This window comes from Pseudopodoces humilis, chromosome 19 (assembly GCF_049639895.1).
Source record: "Pseudopodoces humilis isolate 2021_Gansu_Grassland_sample_001 chromosome 19, ASM4963989v1, whole genome shotgun sequence".
NCBI classification, from domain to species: domain Eukaryota; kingdom Metazoa; phylum Chordata; class Aves; order Passeriformes; family Paridae; genus Pseudopodoces; species Pseudopodoces humilis.
The window spans coordinates 9,202,937-9,229,124 of record NC_142218.1 but is presented as its reverse complement, the minus strand read 5'-3'; the positions used below and the strand labels follow the sequence as shown (position 1 = coordinate 9,229,124).

The following is a 26,188-nucleotide window of genomic DNA, read 5'->3' as shown; positions in this document are numbered from 1 at the left end:
TATCAAGTCTTAGAACATCTCCATGCAGGTAAAAGTGGCAAATTCTGGTTGTTGTGAAATACGTCAAACAACACAGTCATGCCTTCCTTTAAACACAGTTAAAACCAGAGTCTTCTCTGTGTTCACATGTTTGGAACTTGCTAATTTGAGTTTGTACTTACCACTCTAATAAAATATCTGAAATGAAGAGTCTCCTTTCGTATTTTTTCTGATTAGACATCCAGAGATGAGGAAGAAAGAGTGGTGCTTTAATCCTCAGCACCTGGACATGTTTTGGATTCTCTGAATTATGTAGTAAGTAATAACTGGTATTTTCCTAGAATCCCAGAATGATTTGGGTTGGAAGACACCTCAGAGATCATCATGTTCCAATCCCTGACGTGGGCAGGGACACCTCCCACTAGACCAGGTTGCTCCAAGCCCTGTCCAACCTGGCCTGTTCCAATTCTGTTTTCCCTCAGTGTAATTATGGAGCAAGTTAGTAAATCCCTGCTGTGGGCAGTCCCTGGGCGAGCTGGAAAGTCTGTCCAAAGAACAGAGCTCCAAAAAAAAGGACCAAAAAAAAGTGATCAGCATGGCTGTGGGGAGGAACGTGTGTAGAAGGAGAAGGGAAAGGCTGGATGCCTGGGTGATGGGCACTGCTCCGAAGTCCATGTGATTGTGTATGTTCACATCTCGATATAGAAACGATGTGACTATGAATCATCCTCGCCAGGAGAGCATGTGGGCAGAATGGTAGAGCTCTCTCTGCTTCAGCATCCCAACGTACAGGGGGCTGCTCTTAGGCTGTACCTGTTAGATTACACCCAAAGGCAGCATGACACATATATACATGCATGTACACATCTAAGTCTTTGTGGAAATATTTTTTTTCTGTTGCATTTGGAAAATCTGATATTTTTTAATTCCTTGTAATGCTAAGAATGATCTCGTCTATCCATTGAGAAGTGCATTGTATTTTAGAAATAAAGCCAGTAAGATGAAAAGTCTCAGTTGAAGGATATGGATAAGGTAATATTCATATTTTGATATATAACTTGGGATACTCTTGGAGTGTAACACGGTAACCCAGGGGGAAACACAGGGTTTGGTTTTGTCTTAGTTGAATGAAATGTGTTCTTCTAGTTTAAGAAAAAGTTGTACTTATCTTTTTCATCCTTTGCTAACACTCTCTGAAATCTCAGAAGAGTTCATGTGTAAGCTACAGCACATTTTTGTTGGTGTTTTTATTATTTGTTATTAATGTAGGTTTTACAGGAATTTTATGCAGCCCCCTCTGTTATGAGCATGGGAGAAAATCAAATATTGCCATCATCTCCCTCCTTCACCCTACACCCCTGCGGAGTGTTCCCAAACCAAGGATCCAGCATTCACTTCCATCATTTTAGGGTGAAAAATAAAAGCAGACACACAGAGAAATTGTATCTGTTCTCCTCTCCTGTTTCTCATGTCACTGACACATTGTTTGTGAAAACATGAGGAGGGAAATCATATGCAAAGAGTGTGGCCTGTGAACAGATCCCATCTGACATCAGCATCACACATGCTGTTCCCTGAAAGACAACTTCCTTGGAAAGCTGTGGCAAGGAGCTCAACGGAGCAACAACTGAGCACAGGGACTCTCCCCTATCTCCTTCTTGATCTTCATCCTTGGCAACTCCATCTTGCTGCTGTCGTGGGGTTTCCATTAAATTAAATTGTAAGGTCAGTCTGTCTTTGGTTACTTTGTTGTGCATTTTTCCCTTCAGCTCTTTGCAGTGACTTCAGGTTGCTCTGTTGTCTTTCTTCCTTGTCTTTCGATCTTGCTATTGATTATTGATTCAAAGAGAAAATAAATTCATTCCAAGCCAATTTGCATGGATAAAAGCAGATGATTGTAGTGTGAATAGCTCAAGAATAGATCTTTCTGCCTGTTGCCCAAGCAATGTTCAGGCAGCCAGGCACGTTCTCTGCAATAAAAACACAATCCAAACTATAGCAGGATTTAATTGGAAAATCAGATGTTCTATGATTGTTGGTGGCTGATTTTCTGTCAATTATAAAGTAGGATGAGCTCCATTAGAATCACAACAATGCCTGACAAATCCTTCTTTACAGGTAATTTAATGGCTGAATGGTGGAACCGTGGCCACAAGTGGGTAAGAACCTCTTCTTAGGAACTGTTAGTTTAATATGTGACATTTTTATATGTGATTTAATTTGGAGTTGCAGTGCCACTCAGTTTACATGAAGCTACAGGTCTCCTGTTCCTGTATCTCCTGGCTTGGAGTAGGTAAAGGGAATAGAGCCCAAATGTGAGAAATGTGAGGCTCCTCCATGTCAGAATCAGAATGAATTGGGAAATTATCAAAGTCATTCAGAGGGAGAGGAAGAAGTGCAATTCATCTTTGGGGAAACTTACCAGGTGTTACTTAGGAAGGAAAAAAGCAAGGGAATATAATTTATATTTTCTGTACTCACTGTGGGAATGTACTTAGCCCTACAGTTTAATTTGGATTCCCAATCCCTGTCCTGCTGCTCAGGCCTCTAAAAACTCTGTGTGCTCTTTGGGTCATGGATTGTTATCTACTGAAAACTGAAAATTGTCCATTCAATTTGCAGTAGCAGTGAATTTTTACAGATTTTTTTCAAGTATTCAGAATGTTATGGGAAACAAAAAAATAAAAGACAACAAATAATGGATAGGGTTTGGGATTGTTCTCTATTTCTTTTTTTTTTTTTTCCTCATGATTATTGGGTTCACTAGCAAGGGCAAGAAGGGCTAGAAAACTCAGTGAAGAGAAAAAATTATCCTTGAAAAAGAAACTCACATTTTTCAGCTCCAAAGGACACTTAGAAAAATAAAAGAGAAGCTACTTTCTAAAAACACTTTCCTTTGAAAAAGAAGTGAACAGTGGTCAACCCACTCTTCAATAGCAGCAATATTTTTTTAATAGGCTGGACAATGAAGCCATGAAGTTTTTTAGATTTTAAGGCCAGTTCCTCTACTGATTTTTTGAGTATCTGCTGTGCTTTGCAGATTTTCCTTTTCATATGTACTGTGTTCTGTTCTGTGGGCTGGGATATTAATAGGATTTGATTTGAAGCACTTTCATGAATCATGTTGCAAGCTACATTTAGCTATTCCTAACTATTACAATACCTAAAGTTTTGAGGCAATCGAATGCCATGGTAGTGGGGGCTAGGGGAAAGAATTAGGGCAGGAGATGAAAAGATTTGAATCCCTAGGAAATCACAAAACAAGTATTTGTTACTCACCTGTGCATTAGTTCCAGCAGTCTCTATGTATAGTATGTATACTTCATAAGGGCATGCAGTGATAGGATAAGGGAGAATGGCTTTAAACTAAAAGAGGAGATGTTTAGGTTTGATATTAGGAAGAAGTTCTTTACTCAGATGGTGGGGAGGCCCTGGCACAGGTTACCCAGGGAAGCTGTGGCTGTCTCATCCCTGGAAGTGTCCAAGGCCAGGTTGGACAGGACTTGGAGCAGCCTGGGGTAGTGGAAGGTGTCCCTGCCCATGGCAGAAGTTGCAATGAGATGAACTTTAAGATCCCTTCCAATCCCATTCTGGGATTCTATTATTTACTTCATAGGAACATTTTCCAGGCTTCCTGAATGAATGATTGTTAATGTATGGAGAAATAAACCATTTTTTATTATTAATGTGTTCGTTTTGGGTTTTTTTTCATAATTATTGAAAAGTCCACTGAGGGAAGTAGAGCAAGGAAGCTGTTGATAGGCAGAAAATATCCCTGTAGATGTATAGCAGAACTTGTTATGGGAAAAGAAACACTTGAGCTGCATGAAACAGCAAAGTGAGACTTCTGAGCTTTGCCCTGCCCTGAGGAAATGGCTCTGTGTTTGTCCCAGAGGTGACCAGTCACTTTTCAGTGTGTCTTGTCACTATTCACTGAGTTGAATCCTGTTTCCTGTCCACAGTGGATTTGTTTTATGGATGCTGTGAAGCTCTGTGTCAACATCCAGCGGTGTGCCTTGGTCCCTGAGGGCTGCCCTGGGAGCTGCTGAGCAGATGGGCTCCCTCATGGGTGTTCCTGTGGCAGGAGCTCCCCAGGGAGCAGCAGTGCAGGTGATGTGCTGCAGCACCAGACCAGCACGCCCTGCAGTGGGAGGGAAGGGGGAAGACAGCATGCAAAGAAGAGGCAGCCAGAAGAGGAAAAGAGAGCTCCTAAGTGGAGAAACAGCAGTAGTCATCTGTGTCTAGGGCTTTAGGTGTTATGATTTTGTCTACTGTGCTTCAGGCTGCAAAGCAGTTATATCACAGGGTCTGAATGTTTCATTATGAAAAATGGATCCACATCTTAATAGTGGCTAACACCTGAGCAAGTGGGAATGGGAACTCTGCCATAAATTTGCTCGATACCCAGTCCCTTTACATATCAGTTGCAGTGGCAAGCTATGGTATCTCCTTTTGTGTTCCAGACTCTTAATTTCTTCACCAATGCCAACTGACACCCTTTTTTATCTCCTGTTATAAAAGCCTCTTTCCTCAGTAAACTCTTAATTTATTGATGAAAGCACAATAGTGTTCCTCAAGCTAAGTCACACAGAGCAGCTTCAGCCCCTTACAGCTGTGTAGCACCACGAGGGTAGAGGTGCTGAATTCTGCTGGAGTTTTTCCGGGGGTTCCAGTCACTTCAGTGCTTTCAAGCTCTTCATTATGCTGTCTCCAGATATTCTCTGGCCCATGTATTTATTGATTGTTTTCCTTCCAAATCACGTTGATAACAGCAAGCAGATTTTTGATTAATTATGTTTATATTACTTTCTTCATCGAGTGTTTCCAATCACTGTCTAGTGATGACACTGTTGATCATTATCACTGATCTGTCCTGGACTCCTGATTGATGTTTGCTGATTCCCACATTTGTTGATCACTAGCTCATGACACTCCTCATTTTAAGAAGCATTCAGAAGATCAGCAGGACATCTTAATGCTCTGAAAAGAAACTGAAAAAGTATGACTTGCTAAAAAAGATCAGTATAAGTTGCATACAACACACTACTGAGTATGTTATTTGCTTCCCAAATTTTGGTGTGCTGGAATAAAACCCTACCATTCATACATGGTGACTTGTTTTTTCTTGCTCTCAGCACCATTGGTGTGTGCATTTCATCTCCTTCTGCTACAGTCATCTCACTGATCCTCCTCAGCTTTCCTCTGTTGGTGAAACGTTCACCCCAAAACTACGAGTGTATCCCCACAGATAATCAACCTTAAACCTGTCTTGAAGTTTTTATGATAGAAGAATGTTATGTATACAAGAAAAAAAACCCAAAGCAAATAACCACTGCCAGAAGCAGACAAATGTTGTCAATTGACTTAGAAGCTGCTTTTGAGCTCCTCAAGATTTATACTGTTCTTCCCTCTTTAACAATCAGGCTGGAGCTTCCCCTAAAACAGGTGAAATTGTGCTCACCTTTGGGAAGCCATGTGGTTATAAGCAGTAGAAGATGAGATCATTGCTTGTAAAATGCTTGATCAAATCAGAATTATCAATCACTTTTATTGATTAAAAAAGGTGATTTGCTAAAACCCATCAGCAGATCCCAAATAGCCTCTGCTGGAGGGATTCTGTTAATTCTGCCCCTTGGATTTTTAGGATGTATTCTTCAAAAATCTGCATAGACTTAGAAAGGACAGGATCCATGGAGTGGAAAATAACATGTGATTATCTTCATATGTATTTTATTACATGGAAATTCACTGAGGACAAATCTCCCCAGCACATTCTCTTGTTACAAGATTCTGTAAATGTCATATAAAAGCACTGCCCTCTACTGCTCAGGGGCTTTCATTAACGAGTATTTAATTAGCAAAAACCCAATACTGTTTTTTATTTTAATGAGAATGATTGTTATGGGCTTGCCTGTAAAAAGAATCTTTTCTTTGGATCTTTTTATTGAAAGAAAAATGCTAATTTATCATTTCTAAGAAACATGAACCACCCATGTTCTTATGTTTACATGGAGAACTGATATTTTGTCAAGAGTTTAGAAGAAGCTTTATGCATCTTCTCAGGCAGTGGTAAAAGAAAATACATATTGAAGTAATTACACCTTTCAGAACTATCCATAAAATCTTTCACTTTGTGGAATTGTGACCATAGGAAGGCAAAGGAATAGCAGGATTTTAAGTTGTGAAGATGCAATGTAGAAGACTTGACTCCCAAAGTAAAGGCAATGCAATCTGTTCAAGCTGTCTGGAGAAAATTCTTGTTGCTATTTATCTGCTAATTTTACAGTACATTTTCTTAAGAAATGTAAGGTGCAAAATACATGTGAAAACAAGCTGAAAAAGATGCAGAAATACTGTTAATAGAGTCACAGCAAAATAGGGAGGTGACAGCCATTATATCATAGGATTATATCAGGATGTCACACCTGGCACTAGACTAGGTTTTAACAAGATGTGTTATTTTCTGAAGAAAATTTGAGCTTAACTTTATACCTTTGCCTTGTGACTCCTTTTTATAAAGATGAAATTTGAACTCGTTAGCCAATAGAGAACTTCAGCCCATCCCAACCAATTGGGGGCAACTAAGCTTTATAAATGGCCTCTGAGGCAGGTGGCATCACTTACTCCTTGGCAATTTTTCTGCTTTGGGAGAGATAGTTGAGGAGAAAAGATTTTTGTGTGAAGCTTGTGGTGTTGAGAGAGTTTTAAATTATGGAAGCTTTCTGGGGTTTAGTTAACATGTTTCAGGTAAAGTTGTTTGTTTTTTTGAAATAATTTTATTTAAATAGTGCTAATTGTTGGCGAGAGCTGTAATGTTGCTTTTCATTGCTATGTAAGTAGTGGGTTGTGGTAGAATACTGGTTTTTAGTCGTGTTATAGCAATTTAAAATTTTAATTTGGTTTGAGGAGTTTCATTAGCAGAGTTAATGAACCTTTTGCAGTGCATATGAATATGTAGGTAAACCATAACGGGCTTCTTAATAAACAAAAGATAAATATATTGTTCTCCTATGTTACACCTCTTATTAAAAAAAGTCTTTTGTGGAGGAAATAATTTTCTTTGTGAAGATACAAAGCAAAAGCTGTGAAGCTTGCTCTCAAGTGCTTTCTGGAATGGAGGAAAGCTAAGATAACCTGGCCATCATCTCTGTGAAACCCAAAATTTGCTGTAGCTTGAGTTACAGCTTTTGCTTTGTTAATTCTCAAAGATGAGAGCAGCACTGATTGTGGAGCTGTGCCTGATGAACAAGCTTCTGTGTTCTGGGAGCAAAATCTGCTGTGAAAGCAAACAATCTGCCTTTCCTCAGTTTGCTTAGCTTGCAAATTCTGCTGGCCATCAGTGACTAATGGCTTTGGAGCCTTCTTTCTCAATGGGCTTTTCTTTATTCCAGCGACATAGATCTTGAGTAACTTTGTTATTGTATTAAATAATGCACAGTTTCTGGAAGAGACTTTTGGAGCCTTTTCTTCTAGCCCTGGTCTCTGTCATTATAGAGGGAAATGCTGGTTGCTAATGAACTTTTTCTTCCTTTCTATCTTTTAATATGAGAGGCACGTGGTTGAGTAAGTTTGATTTTGCTTTTAAAATCTCACTAAATGTATAATACCTATGGAGGACAGCTGTTGATTTGGTGACTAAAATGAACTGTTAGCTTTTTTCCTCCTTAAATATGTTGCAGCTCTTAATTAAGAGAAGTAGTTCTTCAGAGATGCTACTGGCCTGAGTGTTTCTTTAGCCTCCTCAGCATCTCTGTGATGGTGTTTGCTGCAGAGTTGCTGCTGCATCTATGCTCTCCACTTGTTTGTATTTTACTGTGCACTGCTGTAGCTATCTGTTATTTTAATGTGCTGTACCAGCCTTGAAAAATTGTAGCTTTTAAAGGTGTGTATTTATATTTTTTCCCCTTGAAAAAATGATCTACTATTTTCCTCTGTGACATTTTGGGGTCTGTGTGCTAACGATGCTTAGCCCTGATAACCAGTAGATAGGAAGTCACACTTCCTTGGGTTGAACTTGCCTATTGATTTGGGTGTGGAAGGGATTTCGAGGGCCCTTAATTAAAAAAATAGGAGGTTGGTTGCACCTTTCATGAAGTCCCATTGTGTAAGGGCTTCACTCCAAAGGAATTAAGTTGTTCCTGGTTCTCAGCTGTGTCATTGTGGGGCCTTTGGAAAGTGTTTCTGGCAGCCATAGGGAAAGTGTTGGCAGCAGTGGCTGAGTTGCAGTTCAGCTTAATCACCCAGGGAAGGGCTGTTACCTTGAGCAGGATGAAAGCTTGGAGAATCAGGCACTTGGTAACTTGTTTAATTTCACTCTTGCACAGAAGTAGCACGGGCAGAACATGACAAAGGCTAGAAAATACTTGATTTAAGGATACCACCTCATAGAAACTGAATCTAATTATTTTAGGCTATGTCTTGGAAAAGTTTTTTAATAGAGCTATTTCTAGATAATCACTGCTTAATAATCATTACAATAAAGACATGAGAAATGTGATGTTTTGTATGGTGTTTGACTGTAAATGTGAGATTGAGACATTGTTTGGGTGTGGCTGTTCTCTGTTTTGTTATGACATGCCTGGTTTGGGGAATAAAAAGCAGAGCCTTTTCAATGCTAGTTTAAAGGCTTAGCAAAATGGCTGGCGATTTATCTTGCAGATCAGATGCCAAAGGTGGGCTTGGTTCAGCTTGGGAGGCAGCACAGGTTTTGCCCTCTTCTCTCTGTTCCATCTTTCCTGTAAATTTGGCCTTGGAAAGCGCTGGACTCTTCCCATCAGACACCAGTGAGGGCTCAGCAAAAGTTCAACAGCAAAGTACAGAAACACCAGATCTGTGACTGGGCTGTAATTCTGAAACAAGCTCGGCTTTGTTGCGAGCAGGAGCTTTCTGGAATGTGCATGGGGACGGGGAATAATAACACGGGGTGAGTGCTGCCTGGTGCTGGGAATGCAGCTGACTGCTCTGGGCTCCCTCATCCTCTCTTTCAGAGCACAGCCATGGGGGATGCAGCACCGGCAGAGCAGCCTGAGCCCAGGGGTGCTCGCTGCCAGCTCTTCGATTCCAGCATGAGGAGCGTGGCGAGGAGGCTCAGGACTTTCCAGCACTGGCCCCGCACCGCCCCTGTGTCTGCCCGGGACCTGGTTGAGGCTGGATTTTTCTATGTGGGCCCCAGGGATGAAGTGCAGTGTTTCTGCTGCGGTGGTGTCCTGAAGGACTGGAGACCTGGTGATTGCCCCATGATAGAGCATCTGAATTTCTTCCCTTCCTGTGAATACCTTTGCGGTGAGGATGTTGGGAACCAGGAGAGGCTGTCCCTGCAAGAGATCTTTGACACTGTGGATGGGCAGTTCCTGAGTGTCTTGCAGGGGTTAGTCAGTGAGCAGACAGCCCTGCCCAATGAGCCAGAGTACCCTGAGATGGTGACGGAGGAGATGAGATTGTCTACGTTTGACAACTGGCCGCAAAATTCCAACGTGCATCCAGAGCAACTGGCTAGAGCAGGGTTCTTTTACACAGGTAGGTTCTCTGGGGAAATGTCCTTAATTCTCATTCAAGTTAACTTTTGAAAGTTTCACTGTTTTATTGCTCTTAGACATACTTGTGTGTATGTGTATTGTACTTAAAAAACCACATCCTTCCTTCTGCCTATGCTGTTTCTTGTGCAGAATTCATTTCAACATTTAACCCCTGTTTGGGTACTGAGGGGGTCCACTAGTAAAGACCTTCTTGCCAGCAGGAGAGGAAAAGGTGTTGTGTTTTAAACATGTGTTTTACTGACAGAAAATTGTGTGCTTTAAGATCAATTGAATGTATTTATTCCTTGCGCTTCTAAAAGGACTTGAGGATCACGGTGTGTCATGTTTTGATAGGCTGTGTCTTGTACTGAAGCCTTTTCATCTCAAAACCCCAGATCTGAGTCACAGCTGTATGGAGTCAGCCCATCTGGTTGTTGCTGTGGCTTGTTTCTCTAGGGACTCTTCATTTGAAATACAGAAATTAGATACTTTTTTTTGGTGAGGAAAGTTGGCAATATTTCTTGTAATCACATGCATGTGAATATCAATATAATTCCCTTTGAGAATGCTTTGCTGGTTAGGTAACAGGTTTGAAGAAATACTGCTCTCTAAATTGCCCAGTCAGAGGAAAATACCTGCACTGTGGCAGATTGTAGTTAGTGAGCAGTGTGTTGATAGGTGTAACTAATTACAGCTCTGCTCTAAAGGCAGGCAGGGGGATTGGCTGGGGGGTTGTGCATGGGAGCTCAGCTGCTCCCCTAGGTGCTGCCTGTTGACCCCCTTCTGGAATCAGCTCAACCAGCTGCAGCTCTGGGAGCTCAGACTGAGTTCCTGCCCCTGTACCATGAGCACTGTGTTGGTAAATTATCATGTGTTCATCTTTTTCTATCCAAAGCCTGTGTTTTGTGCTGAGTCTTGCCCCAAGGTCTCACCTGGGGTTAGTGTAGGGCATGTAGTGTCTCAGGTATCTAATCTCTTGATCTCCCCTTCAGGACAAGGAGATGTAGTGAGGTGTTTTTACTGTGATGGAGGCGTGAGGAGCTGGTCCTTCGGAGACGATCCTTGGAGGGAACATGCCAAATGGTACCCAGAGTAAGTCAGTTAACAAATACCCCTCATAGCAAGGCTAAAAGATAGGTCATGCATTTCACTCTGATGCTTTTCTTTCATAGGATAGAAATATTTATATCCTTTTACCTTCAAAGCAAAATAAAATGTTTAAGCTCAGATGGAATGGCACAGTTCAGACCTGACATTCTCTAATTTGACTTAGAGTTCACTATCTAAGAGTTCAATTAAAATAACTTTCTTTGGCATCAAAGAAGAGCTTTCATTACTCCTGCTCTGAGGTACAAGAAGAAATGTATTGTAAGCCTTGGCTTTCTGCAGCAGTTCTTGTTTCTTTCCTGTGAACTGCTTTCTCATCAGTCCCTGTGGTGTATTCTAAAGCAGGTTACAACTGAGCTCATCTTGGGCCAAAATGAAGACTGAATTAAGGGGAGGGATCATGATCCACTTACTGTCAGCCTTTGTGCAAGAGGTGGGAAGGTGAAACACATGATACCCTGTCTTTAATGGATATACAGCAGTTTGCTCATTGCCCATAACACCCTTTGCCTCTAAAGTCAGACTGCCACTTTACTCTCACTTGGGAGATCCTGTACTAATGTATTTAAACTTTTCTGCTCATAGGTGTGAGTTTTTACTGCATTCAAAGGGGAGAGAATTTGTTAACAGTGTTCAGGCGACATTTTCTACCACCCTGCTGGCTCCAGTGAGTCATTAATATTTTGTGTGTAGTGGATTTGGTTTGGTAGATGGGAGAGTTTTAAGTACAGGCTTCTCTTTCTGTATCATTTTCAGAGACATTCCTGGGATCAAACTGAGCAAGACTCCTTTCCTTCCCAAGGTCAGTGCTGTAATTCCATGGTGTTTTATCTTGTGGTGAATGTGGTGTAGTCTGAGTTCCACCAGCCCAGCTCAGCTGTTCTGCCCTCTGTAGATAGGGTGCTTGTGAGATGTTTTGATACTCTAGAAGTCACTTTGGTTTTAGGAAATGGCTTCTAGCTAAAGATACAAAATTACTTTTTCTTGTGAGACCTTGTAGTCTAAGGCCAGAGACACTTAGCTAGCCTGGATAATCATGTGAGTTTTGAGTGTTTACTGAACTTATCTTTGACTTTTGCATGCTCTTGCTGTTGATGTCTGTCTGTAAAGTCCTTCACAACAACATTTTAAACATGCTTGATAAGAAACCAGAGAACAGTACAGGGTCTAGATGTTCATCAAAATGTTGATCTTGGGGTTTAGTCCCATTTATCAGTTGCTCCTAGAAAGTAAGTAGGCGAAATTTGGCTCTCATAAGCTTAAGTAAGACTTGAGCCTTTGAAGAGACTGCTGGCTGAATTTCCTGCTTCTGCTGTTACTGATGAATGGTTGAGGTAGGAGAGGCTTCAATTGGGATGTTACACTTGATGTTCATGAAAGCAGTTCTGAGGTTTCTGTTCTGGGATGTGTAAACAGAGATAAGGCTTCTGGACTGATGCCGAACACAGGAGACTGTTCACTGATAAAGTGAAATAAGCCATCCAAAATGAGTGTCTGGGCTTTTATGAAATTTGCTTTGATTAACTTTCTTGTGAATTATGATTTGAAGTAAAAAATAACTGTGGAAGTTAAGCTAGCTATATGGATATCTTGAGGAGTGTTCTCGGATTTATTAATGCCATTTTGTGTAGAACACCATTAAGGAGTGGCAGTTCTTGCCCAAAGTTCTTGCCCAAAGTTCTGCCTTTTTTGTAAATTACCTGTTCACTGCTTTACAGATCCTCTGAGGGATTGGAAATTGCTGGTTCATCCTTCTGAGGATCAGAGTCTCATAGTGCAGAATGTCCTGCAGATGGGCTTTGACCCCACCTGGGTGGCAAACCTGGTAGAGAATAAATTTGTGCTGACTGGGACTTTCTACCAGTCTGAGTCGGAGCTGATTTCAGAGCTGCTGCAGTCAGGCTGGGGGGCCAGCAGCAGTGCAGGAGGACACAGAGGTAGGCCTGACTCACAGCTGGGCTGGGGGTGTTTAACCTCTTCCTCACTGCACCTGGAGCACTGCTGGGAGTGTCCTGAGGGTCTGCCTTCACTCTGCCCAGGCTGGCATTAAGAGGGGTCATGCCCTCAAGCCTGCTTTTCCTGGGAGACTGAGCAATGAGGTTCTGATTTAAAGAAACCTGGAGAAGCTGTGGTTACTGGGATGTCAGTGGCTGTATCTGCCTGCACTGGGATGTGGTGGGGATATCCTTGGTGTTTCCTGCTGCCCTCAGACCTGCAGCTCCAAATGCACAATTTCACAGCTGATCCAGACAGAAGTTTAAGTGATGTGAAGATTACTTGAAGATGAAGCTCCTGCCTCCACAGCATGGTCTGTCATTTCTGTATCTAACATAGCAAAAAAGAAATCCACAAAACTGGAATTTTGATTAAACAGTAGCATAGGAGCTGGAATGACCAGCTGATGTAATAGATAAATCAACTTTGAGGAGAGACTGTGATGTGGGCAGAAGGGCCTTGGCAAGGAGGTGAGCTTACATAGCTACTGAAGCACCACAGAGGACATCAGCCACACCAGGCTGAGTTGTTAAAATTTTAACCAAATGCTTCTGAGGTCCAGGGTATTTCATCTTTTCACACAGCACTGTCAGGAGAAGGGGTAGCATTGAAAACCATCTTCTTTTCTGGTTAAACAGGTGCTGTTCAGAGAGAGACTGGAACATCGAGACAAGAAACGCGATCTGTGCAGCAAAAGGAATCAGGTGCTCTGGGCTGGCAGTGGTGGGGAATTGAGCTTAAGCATAATTGAGAGGAATTCTAAAATAACAGTATCAGTAATCATTATGCTAACTCATTTATTTGATTTTGAAGGGGACTATGTGCTATTTTAGTGGTACCTGAGCACAGGAACCCTTATGCAGGGATTGGAGTGCCCCTGTGAAGCAGCTGCTACAAAAAAATCTAGTTTGTAGGGATAATTTATGTACCACAGTAAATGCTGTTGAGCTGTATCCCTGCTCTGACCAGCATGTGTAGGTAAGCTCAATCTTGTGTAGATAAGCCAGTCTACAATAGCTGTAGTTTTTCAGCTTAAATGAAACTTGCCTGAGAGGTACTTTTGCCATCTTTACAGTCTCTGAACAAAACAATGGGCAAGTTGCAGTGTGACTTCCTAAGCTGTCACAACTGGCACTCTGGAGCTGTGACAGCACTAACAGCTTGGGCTTTTGTTTGTTTTTTTCTTTTTTTTGTTAAGATGAGTCTCAGCTGAGCACAGAAGAACAGCTCCGCCGCCTGCAAGAGGAGAGGATGTGCAAAGTGTGCATGGACAAAGATGTGTCTGTTGTGTTTGTTCCCTGTGGCCACCTGGTAGCTTGTGGAGAATGTGCCCTCAATTTGAGGCTGTGTCCCATCTGCAGAGCTGTCATCCAGGGGAGTGTGAGAGCTTTCATGTCCTGAGCCATGATGCACCCAAGGGGAAAGATAAGTCTGCACAGCTCATTTGTAACTCAGCAAAGGGAGAAAATAAGTAAATAGCTTGCTGGAGCAATCTTATTTGCAGGGTAGCTTGGCATAAGTGTAAAAACTCACTAAATGTGTCTCCCATGTACAGTGTTTCTAGGAAGAACTTTTGGTTTGATCTACTCTTGCTTTAAGACTGCTCCAGGAAAACTCTGCTGAGTTCTTTTGTCCTCCAAAATGAGGCTTTTATTGACAGAGATTCTCCTTCTTAACATTTTTTTTGTTTTCAAGTGAATCTTTGCTTTTTGTGTTGAAATCAAAGACTGTTTACAGCAGACTCTGGTTCTTTCTCACTCAGCAGTTGTCTAGAGATTATTCTGCTAGGGATTCCTTCAGGAAGTTTGATTGAAAATGGGAGTATTTTTTGTACAAAATGCATTCCATTGAGACTAGAATACTCAGCAGCAGTGTGTTGTGGGGGAGGGAGAATCTACCCTTTTCTCCCCTTTTTGTTGAGTTTTCAACAACTGATGAAATGTTTCAGTAATGCTAAAATTTGCATAACTAAGTGGAAAAGCCTGGCCTGACTCTCCAACCTCCTTGCTTTCAGCTGACCTCCCCAGGTGGAAGGCTTTTTGCTCAGGGTCACTGGATGGTCTCCTGGAAGCTTCTTCCCTGACTGTTGGGTATTATCCTACTAGAAAACAGCTCTGGAAACATAGCTTTTTAGAGCATCTGTTTGCTGGCTAAACTCGTGATTCTTATTTAAAGTGGAATATTCCATCATGTAGCCAAAAAGTTTCATCCACACTATCCCTTGTTAAGTGAAGGGAAAGGAAATATGTTTTTAAAAATTAACTGGTTTTTTTTTCATGGAATAAATGTTTTCCTTTGTTTAACTTAGAGGTCTGAGTATCTGATTGTAGTACAATTCCCTGCTGGGGGAGGGGTGTGGTGGTGTCCTATGTGAGAGTGACATCAGGTAGTAAATCACATCTGTCCTTCAGTGCTACATGGGCATGAGTAAGAAAAGCAACTGTTCTTACCATCCATTGGTTTCCTTTGGAATTTACCAGACAGCACGTGGGTCACAGAGCCTTAGAATAGTTTGGGACCTTTGGAAGGGACCTTAAAGCTCATCTCATTCTATACCCCATCCATGGGCAGGGACACCATCCACTATCTCAGATTGCTCCAAGCCCCATCCAACCTGGCTTTGGACACTTCCAGGGATGGGGCAGCCCCAGCTGCTCTGAGCACCCAGTGCCAGGGCCTCACCTCCCTTACAGGGAAGAATCTGGCTCCTCAAGATTCTCTTAAACTGCAAAAGAAGGGATAAGGATGAAGGAGAATAAAGATCTGATACATTAATCTGTACAAATGAAGAATAATTATATTCTGAACTTGTAGAATTTTGGTAGGTGGCTCTTTAGTGTATTTGTGGCTCTGGAACTGCTTCTCTTTGGTTCCAGCTCTGGTTTTACTAAACAGCTTAGGGGCTTGCCTGTGAGTAATTTTAAGGTGTCAGTTCTCTGTGCATCCCATGGGAGGACAGCTCTCTTCATCCTTGCCTTCAGAAGAAGGGAATATTAGTGCAGCTCTTGGCAAAGATGAGAGAAATTACAGCTTGAGTGGTTTAAACTCTGCAACTTTTGGAGGAATTGGTTGGGTCTCTGCCAGAGAGCAGCTTTCCTAGGGAACAGAATGTCACCACCACACCAAATTAGGTGTTGGGTTCAACATATCACTGGCTTTGTTTTGCATCTATAAATACAGCAAAAACTTGTACTTTAAATGGAAGTGGTAATATGAGAAGAGAAAACACCAGCTCGGTGTTGGAACAGTGTTACTTCCTCCTAAACTCATCTCAGTGTGACTTGGAACCTAAGCAAGGCTGGAAATGCACCAACTATTTCTGGGGCTTCTCCCATTGAACAGAGTGAAAATGGTGGCTTTTCCACACCAGGGAGGGAGGAGCTGGTTTGTTTTCCTGTGGGGAAATGCCCTTTCAGAAGCAGGTTGTTCTTTGGCGAGAAGCATCTCTAGCGATGTCTGTCCCCAACAGAGGGCACTCCAAAACTGGAGATAAGGGAAGCCACCACCTCCAGCTGCTCCTGGATCACACTGGGGATGGGATGGGGTGAATGGACTGGCAGTCTCTGCCCTCGCAGAGCAGGGTCACTGGGTCACCTTGTGCCTCTCAGAGTGGGTCTGGCACAAGCAGACCACGAGAGGGGTTCTCAGGGCATGAGGAGCAATGGTTCTGCTAATGAAACCCGGAGGAGATAATTAAGTGTGGGATATGACCCTTAGTAGCTTTGTTTCCTCTCAGACTGATTATTTTTTTTTCCCTTATGATTAATGGCAGTCATTGATGCTGAATATTATAGGCTTACCTGAATATGGGCTTGGTATTCATTTTACTTCTATTAATTGTTGCTTTATACTACAATGGACACAGACAACTGAGTGGTAGCTCTGAAGTGACTCAGTTATCACACTTTTATTTCACTGATCTTTACCAGTGTGTGTTAAAACCAAGGGGCAATGCTGTTAAGTGCATAGTTTGGTGCTTTATCTCTTTAGAGTTCTTGGCAAGTGGTTTTGACCAGTTTTATTGCTGAAAGTGGCATCAGAGCTTGGTCAGGTGGAGAGGTGTAGTGTTAAAAACATGCAGACCTCAATTCCAGAAGTTCCCTCCTCTTACCATCTAGAGGTATTAAACTAGGATGAAACTAGTTGTTGTTTTGCTCAGTCAGAAGCCGTGGCTTTTGGTGGCTAAAAGAAGGGGAAAAACACCCTATAGAAAACAACATTTTTACTTGCAGCTCCACCCAAGCAGAGCTCAGGATGTCTGGGTATCTGGAATAGAAGTCACACAGAAGCAAAAAATACTCAGCACTTATACATCTGAGTTTATAAAATAGGATATTTCTTCTGGGGCCCTCTGGAATGAGACAAAAAAAAACCCTGCATCATTCTGTCTTTGATTTAGCACTTAATGTTTTTATTTTTTTTTTTTTTTAATTCTTCCCTCACACTTCTCTCCAGCATGGCTTCAAGCTTGACCCTTCTGAAAAGCATTTCTCAAAAAATGCCAAGTAATCCCAAACAAATTAGGCAAGACAATAATGAATTACAACAGCACTTGAAGTACCAGCCCAAAAATGCCAGGGCTGGCTGACAACTGCTCCTTCTCTGCTTTTGACACTTAACATGCTGGGAGACACAGCTAACAAAACTGACTTGGTTTTGTTCTTCTTATTAATTGCTTCAGCTCATTAATGCAATTTAATTACACTCTCATTCCCCCTTCAGCCCTTTCCCTCCCCTCAAAAAGCCTGTCACAAACGAAACTCTTCCATCAGGCTGTTACCATGGAATAGGTGTGGCTCAAGGTGAAGAAAGGCAGGTGCAAACCCACCTCTGATCCATGAGGAACTGGGCCTTTTCCAGCGGCCTGCGGCAGGATTCAGCTACACCAGGGTTAATTTCATGTAGCTGGGCAGACCCAGAGTAAGCTACAGCTGCTCCAGGAATGGCTCAGCTGGTTTAAACGGGGTGAAGCTGCATGCTGAGTGAAGAGCTGATGGCTGGACTAGTTTTCAGCTGTTCAGCATTACGGGAGTTAGGCCACAGAGACTGAACTCAGGACAAATGCCTACTGCCATGCCTACGGAGAACGAGCAAGGGGTCCTGCATGGGTGGGACACAGAAGGGAAAAGTTCTCATCTATAACTTAGAACCCAACAATGCCTAAGGAACTCAAGTGTGAAAAGCCCCCACCTCATTTTATACAGGCAGGGGGAGATGAAGTTGTGTTAGGGGATTTAGGCTCTGTTCAGAAAAAGGGGAGGAAACTAACTACCGAACATACGAAATGTCCCAGGAGGTTACGCGCTGCTTCCTTCCTTCGGGATCCACAGCGCAAGGAAGCAGCTCTGACTTCACCTGTAGCTCTTGAGAGAGGCTCTTGGTGAACTCGTTCTGCCAGAGGTCTTTAGGCCTGTGCCATTTCTGGGCCAGTACCAGCAGACTGTGGTAGGTAAGGTTCGTCAGGGCACTTGGAGAATTAGTTAAAAACCAACTGTGTGGCCATTCTTTGATGTACATTCATTGTGTTTGAAAAGAAGACAAGGAACAAAAAAATGGAATGGAGTTCACCATCCTGCATTTCCTCTGCCAAAGATCCAGGCCCCAGGGGACTGTCTGATGCAGCACCTTTGGTGGAGTGCAAGGTTTATCCATCCTCTGGCTCCTCTTCACTTACGCAGGCCTATAAAAGAGGGGAGAAAGGTGAAGGCAGGATGTGAGTGTGGAGCAAGTACTCAATTGCTTTCTTTATGGAACAGAAATGGTGTGAAAATAATGAGGACAATTTTTTCTTTCCTCTTCTGGTCTTTCAAATATGATTGACTACAGATGAGGAATAGGATTGAGAGCTCAGAAGTAATGTAGTTAAGTAGTCTTCAAGCCTGGAAAGAATGCTATGCATATGTCAGACCTGAATATGCTGCAGTTAGGCTCAAGTGTTAGATCTATGTATCCTCAGCGTTTGGAGCTGCATAAAATTTGGTTAGGAACTTAAAAAGCTAAGGGTCATCTCTAGGATAAAGAGCTGCTTGAAATTGCAGTGATGTGCTTTTTGTGTAGTGCAGCAGGATAAGCAGATCTACTTTTGGAGCCAGCAGTAAAGGTGAGTGAATGCTTTTGGCTGAAACATCACCTCTTATGCATGCAGATTCAGGATGATCAAAAGAGTTTGCAAATTCATGTTGTTTGTTTGGGAAAAAGTCTACCTAGAAAGAGAAGCAAAAGTGTTTTGTTTTGTGTTTTTTTCTCTCCTCAGAACAAAGTGTGATTTTTTTTCCTGTTTAAATTTCCTTTGTAAATTATTCTGTTTGTTAAAGTTTGGAGAAGATAGGTGGGAAAACAATTCTAAAGTTTTCCTTCCCCTTCTTCTTATTCCAGTGTTTTAGTCTTGGATTCTGACTTTTTGACTTAATGTTATTTGTGTGCTTGTACATATTGGTATATTGAAGAACCCACTTTAAGCCAGTAAGGGATGATGGTTGTATGAGGACAAGTCCTTTAATCCTCACAGCTGCTTTGTGCCTGTGGCCAGCAGACAGTGTCCCAAAAAAAGATTGATCTGGGATCATTAAAATGAGCAATCATCAACTGGAGCCTCAGATCCCTCAATTAACCAATACCTCCTGTTGCTGCCCTGTCAATACTGAGGTCTCCATCTGATAAAAGTCACACCCTGGGTTAACACAGGGCCCTTTCCACTGCTATTTCTGAGGAAAGGGAGGTCCATAAAATCTGGCTACACAACTCAAATTAAAGCTCTTAAGCCCGTAATGTGATGTAGTACTTGAGGTGCCAGAGGAGTGTTAGTTAAAGGTGCAGTTCACTGCTTGGCCTTACAATCATGGTCTTAAAAGGCAGGAAGATCTACCTGTACCTTTTAAATAAACAGAGGGCATCTCCTGTCATCCAGCAGGTTCTTGATTTAGCACTACCCTGTGTACAAAAATCACACTTTGAGGCTATTCTGCTTTATAATTGAGATTGCACAGTGCTGCTTTCCAAAACAAATTCAGAGAGTGATGTCAGGAAACTGAAAGGATTCAGCAGGCAGGAGGTGCTGACAAATTCTCAGGATGCTCTGGGTACTTGGCAGGTAGTGCAGGGGCTTGGAGAGAACAGCTTGAGTGAGAAATGTCAAAGCCAGCTTGGCCAGCACTTCCACAGTTATTGGTGCAAAAATGTGTTTTTTTTGCCTCAAGTGATGAGAATTCTGTTACTACAAATGAACAGACAAGAAGAAAAGCAACCCAGAGCTGAGGTCCTGTGCTGTGCAGCACAAGGGGAGACAGTGGTGCCAGCAGGCACAACCTGAACTTGTGCTTGAGGGAGGAGAAAGAGTTCAACATTTTCTTCCTAAAAACTCACTGGAAATCCTCTCTTTTAGCCTCAGGCGAACAACTTTGTCTTTCCAGAAGTGATTTGCTATCCTTTGGATAAGTACTTTGATACAGAAACTCGGGCAGTGAAGATTTTAACATATCTTCTATCAAGAGTGCTATTATATTATTATTAAATAATTAGTATGATGCCTTGATTGGCAACCAGCAGTGAGATTAAGGGCAGTTCTTTTGCACAGTAAACTTCCAGAAGAATTTTTTTTGTGATAATTTGAGCCTCTTTTACTTAAGGCTGCGACTTCAAACAGTAACTATCATAATCAAACTCCCCTGGAGTCAATGGAATGTGGAGCAAAAGCAGTTGTGGAACCTGAAACAGAAATAACTTTATTTTTAGAATAATAAAAATATTATTTGCTGTGTTAGTGTGTTCAAGGTGTGGTTTGAGATGAGCACTCTTATATCTTGCCTTTGTAAAAACAGTACAAAATGATGGTTTATTGTTGTTGCTAGCTTTTTTTGCAAAGAGAAAAATAATACCTGACTTGAAAAATTTGTGGTTTTCCACTAACTGGAGGTTTGCAGCTGAGGTCAGGGAGATCATTATGATAAAGCTGGGATGTAACTGATTTATGGCGTAGAAGTACCTAAAGTAACAGTTTTGGGAGGTGTTTTTTCCTCCTAGCAGGAGACAAAGGTATTTCAGAACTTCTTTCACTGCTGTGGCTGGAAGCTGAGGGCCAGAACCGGGGTGCACAGTTTGAATACTGAATTTAGCGGCTCATGTCATTGTTCTGTGGGGTCTCAGGTCTCTAAAAACTCATAAATTCAGAGATATGAAGAGGAGAGACTAGAGAAAAATGCAGGAACGGGCACAGTGGGAGGGAAGTGTGATCTCATGAGAAAAGGAAAGGTAAAACGGGAGTGAATAGGGTAATTCCATTAGGGAATGAAGGAAAGATCCTGTTAGGGAAGTGTGGAGCCCAGAAAATGTATCTGACTGCAGCCAAGGGGGTGATGCCATTCTAAAATGAAAGTTCCTGCTTGCAGTCAGCTCCAAGTGATCAGTTCTAGAATAAATTTGGTTTCATTCAGCATTTCCATCAACAAAAAGGAGTTCAAACAAGAAACCCAAGATCCTGAGCCTTAGCTCTTCTCTAAACTTAATTCCAAATATGTTGGATGTATTTGTTGTTTCACATCTTCTTGAATAGGATATGGAAAAAAAAAAAATTCCTTCAAGTCATCACTAAATGATTTTCACAGCAGGACAAGGGCATCTGCAACACTCCATGGCACCTGGGAATCAATTCTCCCTTCCTCCCCTCACTCCCATTCACACACATGGAAAAAAGGCAATAGACTGAAATAAATAAAAATTGCTATTTGGTGGCAGTTGAAATTTATAGAGGGTCACATTATCTACAGCTCAGCAGTTGTTCTCACCTCCTGTTAGCCTGAAAGAAATATTATTTTGTGCTGGTAGAAAATATAAACAGAAGTGACGGGCTAAAGAATGGGAGGGAGGAACAACAAAATTATCTGTGGACTTGAGCAGCAGCTTCCCCTCTTACTGAGGCCCTGGAAGAAAGTTTTACATTGCTAACTTCTCTTCAGATTGCAATCTCCCCATATAGGAATCTTCATTTAGAAGTGATAGCTTCTTTCAGAAGCAGAACTGGTCATTTTAAGAAAAAAGAAGCCCAACCTCTGCACTGTGAAAATGTGATGCTTCTTCAGCCTGCTGCTGCATCCAGCTAGTAAATCAGGGAGCTGCTTAAAGCTGCACGGTTCTGCAGACTATGAAAAATTCCACCCCACTGTGACAAAATGAGAGAGAAATCAATATTTAATCTCCTGTAGCATCCCTTGTAATAACACCATAGAACCCCCCAAAGTTACAGGGAATTCAATGGCTTTGCAAAAATTACTTGTATTCCTGATCTTGTGCTGCAGTGACAAAGTGGGCAGTAAGTCCTTATGAAATTAGAGGGGCACATCTACCAATCTACCTCAGGCAAGTTTTTCTTCCCTCAGCCACACTCTTTTCCACCATCCTCACATCCTTCTTTTTGGCAGGACTCTGGTAACATTGTTCCTGAAAAACAGCCTCCCTCAGCAGCTGCTCTGAAAACCTTCCATGTGTTGAACTGCCTCTTGCAGATCAATTTAAAGAATATAAAATCAGATCTCTGCTGCTTTAAACAGGCAGAATTGGCCTTTGTGTTTGAGGATCTCATTAAGAGCCAGCTTTTAAGTGGACAGAATGAAATTGGGATCTGGTGCTTCAGGGGGCAGAAATGGTAACTCAGCAGTGGCCCTTCATTATTGGTAGGAGAGAAGCTGCTGTGGACAGCTCCCCTTTCTGCACTCAGCTGAACTCTTGGGCTGCCCCACATGTGGAAGGCTCAGTTCTTGGTGGCAACAGAATTTAAAATGATTTTGGAGCTGAGAAAGGGCAGCTTCACCCCTTCTGGTCTCCATTTCTTCATTATCTCCATGCCTGAAAATCCTGTAGGAGAAATCAACCTACAAAGAGGAAAAACCCCAAACCTGTGGTACCCTTGAGCCACGAAACCAAGAAGCACGTGGAGTCTCTTAGCACAGATGATACTTACAGGTATGTCTGCTTGAACAAAAGGTTGGTGGGTTTTTCATTGACATGGTAGAGAGGAAATGGATCAAATCCACCAATGAAATCAACTGAAAAAAAATCAGAACTCAAATAAACAAACAAACATGGCCAGAAAGTTGAAAGGAAATGAAAGAAAGGCTTGGTGCATGTCATGGCATAAACACAAAAATTAGTGACAGAACGGAAAAGTGATTTTTTCAGGTATGGATTTCCTGGGATGGGCAAGTGTGCCAAAGAGGAGATTTCAGCTAACACAAAACTTAAAGCAGAACTAACAAAATACTCTAGAAAAGCCTTCTTGGGTATTACCACCACGCTGTGACTGCACGTGAGAGGAGCAGACAGAGCTGGAGCCGAGGAGAGGAAGCTGGGGAACGGCTCCTGAGCGAATGCCAGGGAGAAGCTGGCAGCACAGCCCTCCCCGGCAAGGTTACACAGGGAAGTGGGAATTTTCTTGCCCCACTTGTCTCTCCTGCAAGACAACAGCAGCTTTGGAAAACTGCAACCACCTCATTATCTCCAGCTCTGGTATTTTTTGTGTCCTCTCTGCCAACTCAACTTCTTTTAATTGTGCCCAAACAGGAACAAAGCTTCCCTTCTCCAGTGCTCACGGAAGGGCAGCGTAACTCAGCAGGGAGAGTTCTAAGTGACAATTCCCTTAGTAACCAGGGAAGAATTTTCCAAAGCTGTCTCAGTTCCCTGGACTTCAGGCCAAGCCTGCAGCACAGCCAGGGCAGGAGGGGTGTGAGCTGCTCTGATTTGTGACTGACCTCGCAGGCCTTGTAAAACCCTTTAAAACAGACCCAGCTTGGATCATTTTTTGGTGCCAAGTTAGTACATTGTGTATGGAAGTGTGAAAACCATCCTGCCCAAGTGCCATTTAAAAATAACTGGAGAGTTTTATTAACTATTTCAGTGCCTGATTATTTTTCTTTCCTGAAGGTGGCACTATTATTTTAAATTTAAGCTGAAGAGGTTTGAGGTTTTTTTGCTGATTAAACAATAGAAAAAATACTTACTGATATATTGGATGTGAAAAAACCCAAAACTTCTTAAAATATATTTAGAAACCTAAGGACAACAGATTCTGACAAATTCCATCTTGATGGAGAGCTACACGCTGGTACTGAGATTTTGGGACAACTGAGAGGTAATGGGTAAAATCCCATTTTTAAGTTAATTGTGGGGATAATTCCCAAATAGTTTCAGTGAAACTACCTTTTCTCAGCCACTTTTGAAAGCATTTTGAGTACTCTAAAATCAAAACAGGCTGCCATTTTAAAAAAAATAAACAAGATTTTAACTTTATTACCTCAGTTGTGGAATGCCTAAATTGGGAAACTTTAAAGAACAGCAATCTTCAGTAACTATCGAGTACCTTGAACAAACACAAGTCTTATCTGAACACGCAAGCATGAGGGCACTCAAAATCCAAGGCACTTAAAAAAGAAAAAATCTTAAGTGTGGTTCCTTGTGATTCAATACATTGCATTAGCACATCTAAAATATTCTTGCCCACAATTCAGCATCAGTAGGTCCCTACTGCTGTGTTTTCTCATGAAAATCACGTTAGCATGAGCTTCCTGATTAATGTGCCTCAGCACTTATAATTACTTCATGCTGCATATCAAAGTAACATTTAAAGGAAACCACAAATGGAAGAGAAAATTAAAACGCAGCTCAAATTTATTCAGGTCACTGGAAGGATCTACCCTGTGAGTGTGAAATATTGATGGTTTGTCATTGTTAATTATTCAAGCTGGCATTTTAACTCCAAGCTGAGAAACTGGGAGTGAAAGTGAATTTGTTAGTGGGGGAAAAAAAATACATATCCTGAAATTACCAGCTCTGTGTTTCCTAGATAAAGCTGCCTTCCATGTTGTTGCTCTCCTAACAGATCCCTACTATAAAAATGAGTTCTGTCAAGTTATTGCTTTACAATATTCAGCAGGGGCTCAGAACTGCAGCTATTTAGCTAATAGAAGAGTATAGCCTAATTTAAAAGATATTACTATAATGTAGCACCTTCTCTAAGTGCATTGCCAAGCTCTAAAGAAATGATCAATAAAGCCAGGAGAATGAGTTCAGCCAGGAAGGAAGGAAGAAAAAAACATAAGGACAAGGCAGATAAGTAATGCATCTCCTCTCGCTCCTATGAAAACACATTCTTCACATACTTTCAAATATTCAGTTCAAAGCTATTGTTTTCCAGCTCTTCTCCATGCCAGCTGCTCTTTAAAACAACAAAGCTACTTGCACAAACCTAATCAATGCCTTAAAAGAATTGATACTTGGATGTAAAACCTTTGGATGAAATCCTTTGCTGGAGTAAACTGACCTAGACCCAACACATTGCCAAACAAACCTAACTTTGCATTTACTTTAACTCTATGCATCCATTTCTCTGTTTGTAAAATTATTGGTCTCAAAGGGTGTTTTAGAGGGATAAAGCACTCCAGGACCAGCTGGGTACCTGCACAGGTCCCACAGACCTGTGAGTCTTTACCCTCACATGTGTCACAGTGACTGCCTGTCACTGAAGAGATTTGTGCACCCAACACGAGGGAGCTGGCTCCTTCCTCCTTGTAATTCAAATACAGCATTTCCTCTGCTCTTAAATTGAGTGGTCAGATTGGTTCTTGGCAAAAACTCTCATCTGCTTCATCCTCAGCTTGTGGCACATGTGACTCAGCAGGTCTCCCACTTGAGCCCTGGGCTGAAAGCTTTGTTGTAGGTGCTTTTAATCGCAGCAGTAATATTTCAGAACCATTATTCTCAGGCTATATGAGCCTGAGAACAGAAGCAGCTTCCCAGTTTCTCTAAGGCTTAGTCCAGCTGAGAAGCCAAAACCAAGCTCTTTTTGTGCTCTAAGTGTAGCAGAATTACAGCATCTAACAGAGAGTGACACGGGGAAGAAAACCCTCACAGTAAAAATAGCTGATCCTTGAAGGGCAGTTAGTGCCATAACACACAGAGACAGAGATGGAAAGAGGTCTGATGGCAGCTCAGACCTGACAGACAAATATCAGAGAGATAAATAAAATTTACTAAAACCTTTGCCAAGGGATCTGTTGATAAATACTTACAGCTGTCTTCTTCTTCTGTAAAAACACTAACCACGTAACAGGCATACACAAAGCCCACCAGCTGGAAAAGAGAGAGAATAAATCATTTTAGCATCAGCCAGTGTGAGCCTGGTCAGAACCCACTGGGCACAGCTTCAACAGGCACTATTTGCAGTCAGCTTGGCAGCATTTCTGTGACTGTGGAGCCAAGTCATGTTTGCTGTAGGGATTGGGGCAGGTGTGGGTGTCAGGGAAGGCACTGATGGAGCACACCCAAAGAAGGAAAACTTGTAAGACCCATCCTCACCTCCAGAGTAGCACCATCAGTCGCTTGAAAGATTGGCAAGAGCATGGGTTGACTTTGTTGCAACTGAAACTCCTGTGCTAACTCTCAGAAGAAGTGATGGGGACACAGGAGAGGGCCTTGTGGGACAAACAGCAATGTACAGGAGACACAGAGTTTCAATGACAACAACTCATCAGCTCAGCATTCCTGCCATATGGGGTGAATTACCAACTAGAGGTGAGTAGTTTTTATGCAGATGAGATAGAAAATTA

General features: G+C 42.0%; 2 protein-coding genes across 5 annotated transcripts in view; one reads left to right on the top strand and one right to left on the bottom strand.

The window, feature by feature from the left end:
• The first annotated feature begins 6,607 nt into the window (after window positions 1–6,607).
• On the top strand, window positions 6,608–14,899 carry BIRC7 (baculoviral IAP repeat containing 7). 2 transcript variants are annotated; one of them, XM_014254078.2, is made up of 8 exons: window positions 6,608–6,726; window positions 8,967–9,495; window positions 10,487–10,586; window positions 11,187–11,268; window positions 11,358–11,403; window positions 12,320–12,538; window positions 13,235–13,300; window positions 13,795–14,899. In XM_014254078.2, the coding sequence occupies exons 1-8, from the start codon at window positions 6,691–6,693 to the stop codon at window positions 13,995–13,997; spliced, it is 1,281 nt and encodes a 426-aa protein (XP_014109553.2). In that variant the 5' UTR covers window positions 6,608–6,690; the 3' UTR covers window positions 13,998–14,899. The 2 variants fall into 2 exon arrangements, with proteins under 2 accessions (XP_014109553.2, XP_087920675.1); XM_088064549.1 differs by lacking the exon at window positions 12,320–12,538.
• A 1,571-nt stretch (window positions 14,900–16,470) lies between these two features.
• The window catches only part of NKAIN4 (sodium/potassium transporting ATPase interacting 4), a 50,636-nt gene continuing 40,918 nt past the window's right edge, over window positions 16,471–26,188 (bottom strand). The window contains exons 5-8 of one of the 3 annotated variants that reach the window (XR_272760.3): window positions 25,652–25,712; window positions 22,549–22,633; window positions 18,727–18,799; window positions 16,471–18,276 (exon numbers count right to left, since the gene is read on the bottom strand). Coding sequence is in view for 2 of the 3 variants with exons in the window: in XM_005524801.3 (XP_005524858.1) it covers window positions 18,267–18,276; window positions 22,549–22,633; window positions 25,652–25,712 (156 nt within the window). In the remaining variant the exon portion in view is untranslated. The remainder of the gene's footprint in view (window positions 18,277–18,726; window positions 18,800–22,548; window positions 22,634–25,651; window positions 25,713–26,188) is intronic. The other 2 variants (XM_005524801.3, XM_014254080.2) reach the window with 2 other exon arrangements.